General features: G+C 35.4%; 1 protein-coding gene across 7 annotated transcripts in view; it reads right to left on the bottom strand.

The window, feature by feature from the left end:
- Fat1 (FAT atypical cadherin 1) overlaps nt 1-13,051 on the bottom strand; it is a 110,771-nt gene that overhangs the window by 56,939 nt on the left and 40,781 nt on the right. For all 7 annotated transcript variants that reach the window (XR_016539037.1, XM_090354048.1, XM_090354049.1 and 4 more), the window contains exon 3: nt 3,278-3,592. Coding sequence is in view for 6 of the 7 variants with exons in the window: in XM_090354048.1 (XP_090210174.1) it covers nt 3,278-3,592 (315 nt within the window). In the remaining variant the exon portion in view is untranslated. The remainder of the gene's footprint in view (nt 1-3,277; nt 3,593-13,051) is intronic.

Below are 13,051 nucleotides of genomic sequence, written 5' to 3'. Positions count from 1 at the left end.
TAAAGGTTTTGAGGAAGATGGGGCACTTACATGGTAAATGCTAAGTATCAGGCTTCAATTTTCTGTTGTGTCAAAGGAATGGAATCATCTAGACACAGATCTTGTGAGGCTGAATTCACTAAAAGTCTTTAACAATGCTAAAATACAGTTCCCTTTGACCTGTAGAAACTAGGTATCTGTGGAAGGTTCTAACTAAGCACACTTAGAATACACTTCATAACCAATAGTCCTGTGGGCTATATTAACTTTCCACTATTACGTGCTTTCAAATAGTAGTAATAATAATAATAATGAAGTGCAAAACCTCTGTATACTGATGCAATTTCTCCTGCCAGCAGAAAGTGTATCTCCTCGACCCTGGGGTTAGAGCTACCTGTTAACTCCTAGAAAGGCTTTACTCTGGCAGAAGATAAGGAATGCTTAAAAAAGGGGAGGTGGTGTCCTATCAGCCTAGTTCTACAAGGCATAACCTCAATAGCTGTGATCTCATCATTTCAAAGACTACTCCAGATTTCTTGAAGATGCTTTCTCCTCCCATCAATTACTCCTAATCTAAAAGAAAGGCCAAAGGCATAAGAAAAAAATTACACCCAGACCTACAGGATCTACGGTATCTCTGAGTAGATATTGTAGGTCTGGGTGTAACTGATGGGAGGAGAAAGCACCTTAAAAAAAATGTAGAGTAGCCTTTGAAATGATGAGATCACAACTATTGAGAATTGCCTGTCTATTCCAAAGTTCCCTCGACCTAATCTAAAAGAAAGGTCAAAAGTATAAGAAAAAAAAGGCCAATTCATCAAATAATTTTAAAATACATGTAGTTACACTTTCCTGAATTACTTTTTCAAGGCTTTTATTTCTAGATTTCCCTGTTTCTCTAGGCATATTATCTGGACTCCAAAATCCTCCTCCAAACTTCTTTAAAGCTCCTGAATTTCTTCTTTTATATCTAACAATGCCTTCTAATTATTTTGGCTCTTGGCTGTCTTTCACTTTATTTCAAAGAAAAATGTGGTAGAACTTAATTACCATCTGCGCAGTAAAAACAATGTAGGAGACACTACTGAAATAAGGATTTTATTCATCATTTAGATGCTGTTGCAGGGTGATGAGCAGGTTCATGTCTTGATTCCTGCCCTTTAGTCCTGAGCTTTAGGCCCCCTATTAAACCCCTAAGGCTTCAGAAAGAAAAACTGTCAGAACTGGTAAGTTCTCTCCTATGTAATCGAATTCTCTTTCAATGTTCAGTCAGTCTGTCTGAGTCATCAGTATATTTAAGAATCTAAACCACTCAGTGATAAATGCTAAGAAATTTAAAAATAAATCTTGATCAAATGTCTGAATAAATGTCAGGTTGAAAGAGCTTTGCAGGCTGACAAGAGCTCTACAAACCAACATCTTTAAACTTTCTTTTTTCTATTCCCAGAGCTTGGAACATAGCCTTATAGGTTACCACTGAACTTCATCCCCTGCCCTTAAAAGAGATCTCTTTAAGAGATAAACCTATTATTTCTATGATCTCTATGAGTGATTTTTCTAGGGGCCATTTCTACAGGATAGTAAGCTTAAGATTTCTTTCCACCCTGAAAATGGCTTCCTTTTAAATTCAATAAAAGAAACTGGGAAATATAAAACTTGCACTAAAAAGGGACAAGGTGGCTTAAGCCAGTAATTCTAGCTACCAGGAAGGAAGATTGGGAGATCATGGTTCAAGATCACTCCATCAGAACCAGTGGTACACAAGAGGGAAGGACACTGGTTTGATACAGTCATGGGCCCCTGTCAACCCAAGGCACATAGGAAGACATAAGTAGGAGGTAGCCTGGGCCTAAAATAAGATCCTATGTTGAAAATAACCTATATAAAAAAGGGGGTGGGGGGCTTCTTAGAGGCATAATTCAAAAGGTGGGGCAATTGCCTAGCAAGCAAAAGGTCATGAGTTCAATCCCCAGTTCCAAAACCCAAAACGCAAAAAATGTATTACAGACTAGTTACAAAACAAAGCGGTTTCATGATTTTTCTTTTCTTTTCTATATTACTTTCCTGACATACCAAATATACAGGCAAGTAAATAGAAAGGCCAATTGCCCTAGAATAAGCAAAGATATAATCAGCACAAGCAAGAAAGAAGTATATAAATTACTAAATCTTACTCTTCAGAATCTTGCTAATTAGATTCTACTGGCAAGTACTGAATAACTGGACAATATTATTGTTTAAAGCCAGGAATCAATTAGATTAAGTTTCATCTTCCTACAAATAAACTGTCCTCTCAATGTCATATGAAAGTTGTTATTTTAAAATCAATCCAGGTTCCTATACTTCCCATGAGAAGTTTTCTACAAATGACAGGATCTTAGTATTTAAATGATAATAACTTCACTAAAGATTTGTTTGTGTGTGTGTGTGTGTGTGTGAGGGGGGGGGTAGGGGGAGAGAAATAGTATAAGAGTCCTAGGAACTAAAGGAAAATATAAAAAAATAAAAATGAGAAGTTTATAGAAAGTTTTGGAAGAAGATTCTGGGTCATGAGCTAACCTTAGAAGAGGAGGCTGGACATGGATAAGAAAATAATTTGAAAAACAAAAATTTACTCTGTCAGTTTAATACTCCCAATCTGGAAACTGCTTGCGCTTGACCTTTATCTGACTATAAGTATATATAAATGTATAGCCTAACCTATAAAATTTCTTAGCCTAGCCTAGCGAAAACTCTTTATATATTACTAATAAGTAATGCTTTTTTTTTTCCCTGTTAGTTGTGTGACTTGAACTCTGGGCCTGGGCACTGTCTCTTCTGGTGGTTAATTGGAGATAAGAATCTCACAGACTTTAGTACCCAAACTGCCTTTGAACTGCTATCCTCAGATCTCAACTTCCTAAGTAGCCAGGAGCCACTACACCTGGTTTAAGTAATGATTTTAAGAATTACCATTTTAAAAATAGTGAATGGTAAGATAAACTTTTCTTAATATTTATATGAAATTAAGTTATAAAAATTCAAGTTCTCAGTGGCAAAATTTGATGTAAGTTCAAACATATCACAGGAGCAACTATTAAATTAACATTTGTTTTTAAAAGTAAAATTTCACTGATGAAAAAATGACAAACTACCTTTATAAAAGCAAACTAAATGGAAAAACACATATTTTCAAGGAAAATAAATACTTAAAAACCAAAACCAAAGAAAATTGTACACTAGATAAATACTAATTCTTATTTTTTCCCCATTTGGAGAATACTGTCATGACACTTCATATAATAGTATTCTCACCTACCTGTTTTAGGATGTATGGAGAAGAATCCTTGTGGGTTTCCACTAGTGATTTTGTACATGAGCTTGTCATTAGAGCTAGAATCAGGATCAAATGCCTCAAGCTGGACTACAGATACATCTTTGGGTGCATTTTCTACTACTTCTGGGTAGTATACCGGCTCTGAAGTCTGTGGTGCATTGTCATTGACATCTTCAACCTCGATGTAGATCTCTACGAAGGACGAGAGCGGTACGACACCCTGGTCTGTCGCATATACTGTCAGCCAGTAATGGGAGGTAGACTCCCGGTCCAGTCGATCTGAAGTCTCTATAACACCTAGAAAGAAAAAAGCAAACTATGAAGTAGCATGTCAGCAACAAAGAAATGCCATGCTGGGAAAATGTCAACTCCAGAACACTCATGTCTCTTACCAGCCAAATGTTCTTAAGTTCCTAGGCACTGTGCCTCAGTTTCCTTTCTTTACAATGGAGCTAACAACACTGTGTTTTCCATGGGTTGATAAAATCAACTAATAAATACATAGATCATGATTATAAAAATATGTGGCACACATGTGTACTATGGAAGTATTTTTAAAGTATTTTTTTAATTATTCATATTGAGTGCCAGTACTCAGTTCTGAAACACAAAACAATCTCAAAAACTGGGCACTAAAAAATCATCTAAGAGAAACCAAAGATGAAATCAAGAGCCAGGGCTGCTCCTTATTCCCCAAGCTGAGTCATTCAGGAAAAAAGATAGGAGCAATGATGCTCTAGACATCTTAGTTTGATTACTCTCCTGTTTAACAAATTATAAAGTTTTCAAGCCCGGAGTAAAGGATTGCTAGGTCTCCTGTATTCAGAAGTTTTTATGTTTTTCTTAATCATCTTATAAAAATGGTAAGACAACCAGTCAATATGCTATAAAAATAGAAATTCTTCACATTCTATCTACTGAAAAGAGCTCATAACCTTCTCAAACTGCTAGTTATCTCTAGCACTTGATACAAAATGACGATTCAACAAATAAATAAAATGTGTAAATGTTACTGGACTTTGTATATAAAATCCTCAATTGACATCCAAGCTACAGCATGTTATCTATGGAGTTGACTTGTCAGCGATGGGGTCATAACATCATTAACAGTGTCTTATTCTGGCCCAGTGACTGACACATAGCAAAACTGTACTTCATAACAGTGTTAATTCCCTGCTAAATGATAATAAGTAGAAATATCAACTTTTCTCAGGCAAAAAGAACACTATTCACCAGTCTAATCTTACCCCTTTGCTCACAAATATCTCATGATATTTTCTTGTCTCCTATTGAACTAATGAGATTTTTGGTCCATAATGGACATTATAAATCCCAACTCCAAAATCACTTTTCCTATTCAATGAAGATGCTATAAGAAAAAAAAATTAATCTACGTTCAGCACTAAAACACCACTGACGTCAACCAAAAATCTACAATTTTGTATTTATTCAAATATTCAAATGAGAATTACAGTTATTGCATTCAACATATTTTGAAACATGTATATACTCTGGAAACCTGGAGCAAGCTAATCATTATATGCATGACCTCACATGCTTATCCTTTCTCACGGTAAGAGCAGTTAATACCCACCAACCTCTAGGCAATTTTCAGGATACATTGTTATTAACTATACTCAACATGTTAAATGTATGACTTCTACTTAAATTTCAGTTTTGGCCTATTTGAGTTTAATATATATACTAAATGTTAACAAACTTAGCTGAATAAGACGTGATATAAACTGTCACATGTTTATGGCTACTCAAAAGCATTTTAATTATCTCAATGAACCCTCACAAAGACATATGTTTGTCAAAGTATGAAACAAAGCTCCAGAACTTAAGAAAAAGGACCTAACTGGAAAAATAAACACAAGAAAAATGAATAAGTAAAAGTAAACACCTGGGCTCAAATACAAATCAACACACTTTACCCATCCACCAAATTAGTAAAATTCTGTTTGTAGTGTAAATAATTAACCTTTCTTCACTTTGTTGTTGTTCAGCATTTCATCACCTAACCCAAGGAAGTCAGAGTATCCAGAATGTTCTCACTACAAGATTACAACAATGAGGCACACACAGTCTTCTTATCTTCTGGAACTTCAAAAATGCAATTAATTTTAATATGACAAGTATTAATAAAAATGTAAAGCTCTCAAATAACATGGTGATTTTTCTCACTTCTTTTCACTTCTAATCCTCAAATGCTTTAGGCAGCTGTTGAAAATTGTGTTCCTCTAAATGTGATTATAAGCATGTGAAAAATGACCATCATAGAAACAATTCACTCAGTGTTTACTACTTGTGGGCATGATGGCAAATGTCTTGCAAATGTTATCTAATCTGATCTTTATTTCTGCCCTGGCAATACAGATTGCGCAATTGTCCCTGCTTCTTGATAAAAATCACAGATGAAGAACTCTTCCGGGGACACAGAATACTCAAGCTTATATGCCATACCACACATCTCTGACTCCAGAACCAATGAATTCTGTCTGTCTTATTGTAAGTATGACAAATCTGACAGTAAAGAAAACTTAGTGTGATAGCTGAAAAGCCAACTTCATTTTCCATCCATGTTTCACATGTCAGTATTTGGGAGAGGAATTAAATGGCCACTCCTATGCAACAGCATTCTCTAAAAGGGTAATAGAAGGAAAAATATTATTACAGATAAAAATGGCTGTTTATTCTTCATCAGGTTCTATTTCTAGTTTAGTCTCTCATGTGGCTGTACTGTAGAAGCCTTCAGCTTGGAGGTGCCACTCCCTTTGCATGTAGGCCTGGAGCCACAGTGGCCACATAATTTTGTACATGACACCTCTCCCTTGTCAGAAGCAGGACATCTTCTTGGGGTATTACAAACATGTTTTTTTAAAAAAAGACAGTGATGTGGCTCTACTCTGATATAGGAGAAAACTAGGACTGTACTAAAGCTAAGGAGCAATGTACTACACTAAGTCATATGGCTGTACTGACTACAAAATGTAGTCTGTATGCTCCTCTTTCCTTAGAGGTTCATCAGGATCCAAACTAGCTCTCACAAGATTCCTCGTTTCTGAGCTGACCCACATTCTAGAAGCAGTGTTAGTTCTCTCAGTCACTAACTCCTACGATGTACCCACCGCCACCCTCCTAATGGCATAATTAGCATTTATAGATTCACAGATGGATTTTTTCCAGAACTCCATCAGTTACTGTAAGTCAGCAGAGTGGAACAAATTTTGAACTTTTCAGACTTCTAATCAGCTCCTTTAACACATGAGGGAAAAAAAAATCAAAGTGAAGCCTCCTACCTACCACTGAGGGGTGAATAAGAAAACCATATTAATTCTTAAAACTACCCATATTTAATCTCAAGTGTCTACCAATCAACTCCCAATAATGAACTTTTCTGTACAGTGAATTATAAACCACCTTTTGCTGTGGGGGAAAAGAAGACAAAAATCCACAGTTTTTATAGATTGCTTTAAATATATATAAAAATAATACCTTCCCCTTTGGGGGCCCATATGAACGTCTAATTAATAAATCTTTTCATAGGTTTTCTGGCTGTCTTCAACTATCTATGCACTCAGATCTTCTCTTTCTCAGTCACTTCACCTGTTTTTTAGTCCCTCTTTCCCTTTCTAGGATACAGATGCAGCTGGAGGCTGCATAAGCCCAGTCTGTCAAGTAGATGAAGAAATTCTCTCCAGCCAGATGTTAAAAGGATGAAATCAGGAAAATACAAAAGAAAGAAACACATTATTCTTATCCAGAACCTCAGTGGCACAGGCAGGAGAACAGGGTGAGAAGCTACAGCACACATGTTGAGCACAGAAGTCAAGTGCAGGCCCGCCTGTCACACATCCTACCCAGGAGAGTAGCCATGAATCAATTCCTTTCGTTCACTGAAGCATTACAGAAGTAATAAATATCCAACTGTCTAACCTCAAGAACACAATGAAGACATTGTCAAAAATGTTGTTAATAAGCTAAAAAAAATTTTTGAAAGATGTTGGAAATCTGGAAGTATTAAGTAAAAATATTTACCATTCCTTACATACCCTCTAGGATTTTGAAACCACCACCAGATGTCACTATGGAAACTAATTTCAAATATGCATTCAGTGAAATAACGACATTGAAGCTAAGGGGTGTCTTGACCAATCCAGTTGAAAACAGACCTCACGGCAAAATTTCCTTCTCAAAGGACTTATTAAAATTCATGTTTAAAATTCATGTATTTAAGTAAACTAGTATTGAGATGACTTCCCACAGTCCAATTATTCAAAATTTATAAGGTACAGAACCAGTTGCTCAAGTAAATGATAAAAAAGTTAAATAAAGGTTACTAAGAATTATTAATTCCTCCTACCCACCATTAACGGCTGATGCTACTGTTAATTTAAATGTTGTCCTTAACTAGCCACAGCCAGCAAGTTTTGCCAACGAATCCAGGGGGAACAAAATGCTTTCAACATAATAATTTTTTAACAGAAATAAAGTTAGGGTGTTCACTGTGCCAAAAATAATTTAAGAGATTCAAATTTCCATGGTCACAGAACACCATTTCTTGCTCCAGTTTTCCTTTGTTTAAATAGACCTTAATCCCTAACAAGTCCCAATACCAAAGCTTCAGACAAAAACTTTTATTTCTTTTTTTTCTCTTTTGACAGCCCTAGGCTTGAATTCAGGGATTGAGCACTGGCCTTGGGCTTTCTCAAGACTAGAACTCCACCACTTGAGCCATAGCACCACCTCTGACTTTTCCTGTGTATGTGGTACCAAGGCATTGAACCAGCGTCTTTGTGCATGCTAAGCAAGAGAGTCTCCAGCAAGCTTGTTATAGAGAGAGAGCATAAGGAGTGACTGAACATTGCCCACTTCAGGGAATTTCTGTCACTGATGGAATGAAAAAATGTAGTGGAAAAATATAAAAAGAAAAAAAAGTTTGGCATTCATTTCCTTTATTTTGTTTTTCCAACAGCCATGAACTTGAGAATGTAGAGCAAGCAATCCATGATATTCAGAGAGAATGGGATTTATTTAACATGTGAGAATATCTGTCTTATCATCCAGCTTTAGAGAAAAGAAAATGCATACTACCAGAAAGAACATCAATGGTATCCAAACTGAATGAAAATTAAAATCTGCCAAACATGTATAAAGTATTTCAAATCTTTTATGTTCGGAAAAAAAGTAACTGTAAACCTCTCCCCCCCCTCATATATATATATATATATATATATATATATATCACACATATGCTGACATGTTAAAAAAAGAATGATCTAGAATATGCAAGATGATATGAAGATAATGAAGAAAACAGATCCAAATGATTAATTATTTAAAACTACTGATTTTCTAGAACAATGAATCCAAAAATTGCATTTAACATGTATGCAATAAAAAGTTATATAAAATATAACCAGTAGTCCTATAAAAGTTTTGCTAGCAGAATATTCTTACATTTTTCCTCTATCTTAGATGCATGATATACTCTCCTTATTTAAAATAAATATTATTGTATATATTTAAAGAATACACAATGTTGTTCTAATATTCAAACTGTAATAGGTTAATATAGAAAATAAATGAACACATAGTAGTCTGTAGTCTCACATAATTACCTATTTTTGATTTTCATAGCAAGAGCAGCTAAAATCTACTCATTTGAATCCCTAATCCAATACAATTTTATGACCTACAAATCTTATACTGTACATTAAGTCTCTTGGCTTTTTCATTATATATATATATAATACATATATATGTGTATGTATACATGGGAACCTATAGCTATTCATTTCCAGCTATCTTGTTTAATTTAAACAGTGGATTCTGAACAATTCAGCTTCAACAACTAATATTTTAAAGTACTTATATACCAAATTAGTTGAAAAGTTTTAGATCTAGAAAATTGTATAATGAGTCAGAAGTTAATATCTAATGGTAAGTGTTTTATATGGCAACTATTGACTTGTTTATTTAGAATGCTCTTTAAATCATTTTAATGGAAAAACATCTACCCAATTCTTTCAGTTAAAATTATCTGAGAATGGGAAGTGGGGCTGTGGCTCAAGGGGTAGGACAGCAGACTTGAGCTGAAGAGCTCAGGGACAGCACCCAGGCCCAGAGTTCAAGTCCCACGACCCATAAAAAAATAAAATAAAATGAGTTGAGAATGTTTCTGACTTAGAATCTTACTAAAACTTTCATTAAATTCATAAACTTATTTTAAGCATCATATTTCAAACCCAGGGATTTCAGCTTTGCAGTCAACTCCCAGGTCAAACACTACTAAATCATGTTTCCCACTTATCTCAGAAAGCATTCCAAGTTCTAATTTCCAAGTCAGAATCATTAATATTTTTAATGAGGGTTCTCATGGATAACCTCTCTCTTCTCAAAGAGGATTATTTTTGAGTACTCAAGTTATCATCTAGCTGGGTACTGGTGGCTCATGTCTATAATTCTGCCAGCTCAGAAGGCTGAGATCTGAGACTCTTATCTACAATTAACCAGTAAATAGCAAGAAACAGAGCATGATTCAAGCAGCAGAATGGCAGTCCTGAGTGAAGAAGCCAAGCAAGTGAATGACACCCTGAGTTCAAGTGTTATTATCTTCTGCCCATACACACAGTAGTTACCACCTGAACACTTAAGATTAGGTGAAACTATATACATGACAATTTTGGAAGCATTATAATACAAACAATATATTTTACCTACTAGCAGCAATGTTTCTAGAAGTTTAAGTTTCAGAAGACAAGCCATTTCGGCACTAAAACTTTTCTCACTTTCTGTTTAGTGCAGTCACCCTTGACAAACACGCTGTATATATACATATTGTTTATTGAAAATAATCTTTTTAAAGAGCAAAGGTCTTTCCCTATGTTTTGTTTAGAAACCAACTGGGGGCTGAAAAGTTACTAAAGCTGCTTATCATTATAATAGAAAAATTTACCCATGAGTCACTTTATCAGTCAGTCATCTAAGCATACTATTATCTAATAATACCTTGCTCCAAACTTCAGTGAGCTGTCTTTAGCCAGAACAGAACCCCAAAGCTGGCTGATTCACTCTCTACGGATCACACAGGAAGCTCCAGGCTGCTACTCCTTGTCAGGCAGCATTGCCTCACACACACCCTGGCTTCTGCCCATAAGCCTGGGTAGGTATCTTTAATCCATCATTGTTAATAGGGGGAGGAAAATCAACACATCAAGCCAAACTGACCAGTGATCTGCATGAAGCTCAAGAATCCTATGCAACTGAGTCCATTAGGATCAAAAAGGAAAAGCACTCCCAAAAAAAAAAAAATCCAACTCTGCTCTATAATAAGAACATTACTATATTTATCTTTCATCTCCTTTTGAGGCAGACTAAATTTATACTATATGAAACATAAGGCTCTGTATTAATAACACTGGATATCAGTGTTCTGAGAACATCCTACCGAATTTGTGAATGCAGCTATCCTTAGTAACTTTAAAACACTGAATGGCAGGTGTCAGACCCTAAGTTCAAAGTTCTAAAGTAATTTCACAAGTTTTGTGGCAGATCAAAATGGATGTTTTAAGGAAAGGCTCTCTCTGAAAAAGTTCTCAATTACTTATTTTTTTGTACTCTCAACACAGGCATAACAAATCCTTGAAAATTGTACTCCATACATTCTTCATCAACAGGGATTTGATATTAGTTGATAGCACTTGGTTCTTGCTAGAAATAAACTGAAACCTAGCACTGCTGTTTTAATTAGTGCAACAAAACATAATTTCCTACTACATGCCAGGTGTAGTATAAGGTCCTCAAAAAAAAAAAACAGAAGCAAGCAAACAAAAAGAAGATAACACTAGATTTTGTGATATAGACAATTAAATAAGAATTCATTTATTCAGAAGAACAACCAGGAGAAAAGAAAGTGACATTTGTTTGAAAAGGACAATGCAGTATTTTACCAAGTAGGTAAACAGTTATCCTCTATATAGTTATAAATGTCTTATACAAAGACCAACTAAGTCCTTTCTGAGGTTGCAAGTTCTAACGGCATTGCATAATGTACCATGTAGCAATGATTTTAGCACATAAAGCAAAATAAAATTGGAGATATATATGCATACATACATGCACACATACGCTAGAACTGGTGGGTTACAAGAAAGAGTGTATTTTATTTTCTTCTCTTAATATTTTTCTCAATTTTCAAAAAAACCCTGCATACTACATAATACTAAAATATTCAAAAAGCCATACTTATAAAAGGCTAACTTAAAGTGTTATCAATAGCACCTAAGACATTTCAGAAATGTAAAAGTGACCTTTAGAAGTTGCAAGTGCCTTAGAAGTTTTCCTAAGCTGAGCAACTGCTTAAAGCATTTGTAGTGTAAAGTATGTTCAAAGATGAAGACAAGGCACCATTCAGAGATGGAAATGTCAGTTAAAGCCACCGAGCCCAGTGCCAACCTCCCTAAGCACTCCCTTGCAAGGAAGGAATGGAATGAGCTTCCTCCCGCTGCCCCCAGGGACTGTCCAGGGCACTGCATGTAGGAAGAGCTCTCTAACCGTCATCTCCAGAGCTCTAGAATGCACAATTCCAGTCCAGAGCAAGCTTGCCTTTTTCGCTAGGAAAAAAGAAATGCAAAAAATGGACACTTTTCTTAAAATAAAACCTCAGATCCCTATGTACTACAGTTTTACAAAATAGAAGGTGTGTTTATATGAACCAAAAGTTGAAGCAAATTAAAACAATCCCATTTACATTTTGGCACCTATGGTTATGGACTTGTAAAAATCTTTCTTATTCACTCCAAGTGGCATTTTCCATTTCTTGGGTTTGCATTTTGATTCTAAGTAAATTAATAAATAACAAAATATGTCTACTGTAACTGAGGTGAAATGTTTGCATTTTAACAAAGCAAAGCATATTATGTATATTAAAAAAATGCTTTACAGGCAATAGTCACCTATTTTTAGTGTACAATTTACTGACAAATTCCAAATCTGTAAGAAAAGAAGTGAGGAGCTTAATTCAAGGTATAAATGATTTTGTGGACACTGATAGCAAAAGCATTGGGTATCAATTTTTTTGCTAACCCACATCTCACATACTCCAGATTTAAACAAATAGCTCTAAATAATGATCTGGATGTGCTTTCTGATTTGATTATTTATATAAACTTTAATCATCGTTGACAAGCCAGGGATGGAGGGGCCAATGGAGGCTCACACCTGTATTTCTAGTTGCTCGGGAGCTTAGATCTGAGGGTCATGGTTTGAAGCCAGGGCAGAAAAGTCTATGAGACTCCTATTTCCAATGAACCACCAGAAAACCAGGGAATTGGCAGTGTGGTTCAAAGTGATAGAGTGCTAGCCTTCAGCAAAAAGACCTCAGGGACAGAGCCAAGGCCTTGAGTTCAAGACCCTTGACACCGCCCCCCCCCCCAAAAAAAAAGAACCTTAACAAACTAGAGTATCAATCTGTAAATACATACAGCCATTCAGTTGTTTCCTAACTTCTTCCCTTCTTATGAAGGGCAATGTGGCATATCTGTCTAATTAAGGATTTTTAAGTTGGTACATTAGTTTGAAATCACACGAGGGAGCCTACACAAAAGAGAGTAGATTTTAAAATTAAAAGGCATATGAGAATATTTAGTATCCTAGAATATTCAATATACATTCTCAAACTGAACAATCCCAGCCAAGACTTGTCAACAGTAACTACAGTCCAGAGTTAAATTACCTTATCTTATTTTAAAC

Source organism: Megascapheus bottae, chromosome 20, assembly GCF_031878675.1.
Source record: "Megascapheus bottae isolate mThoBot1 chromosome 20, mThoBot2.hap1, whole genome shotgun sequence".
Classification (NCBI taxonomy): Eukaryota; Metazoa; Chordata; class Mammalia; order Rodentia; family Geomyidae; genus Megascapheus; species Megascapheus bottae.
The sequence above is the reverse complement of the archived record's forward strand: the minus strand, read 5'-3'. Positions and strand labels throughout refer to the sequence as shown.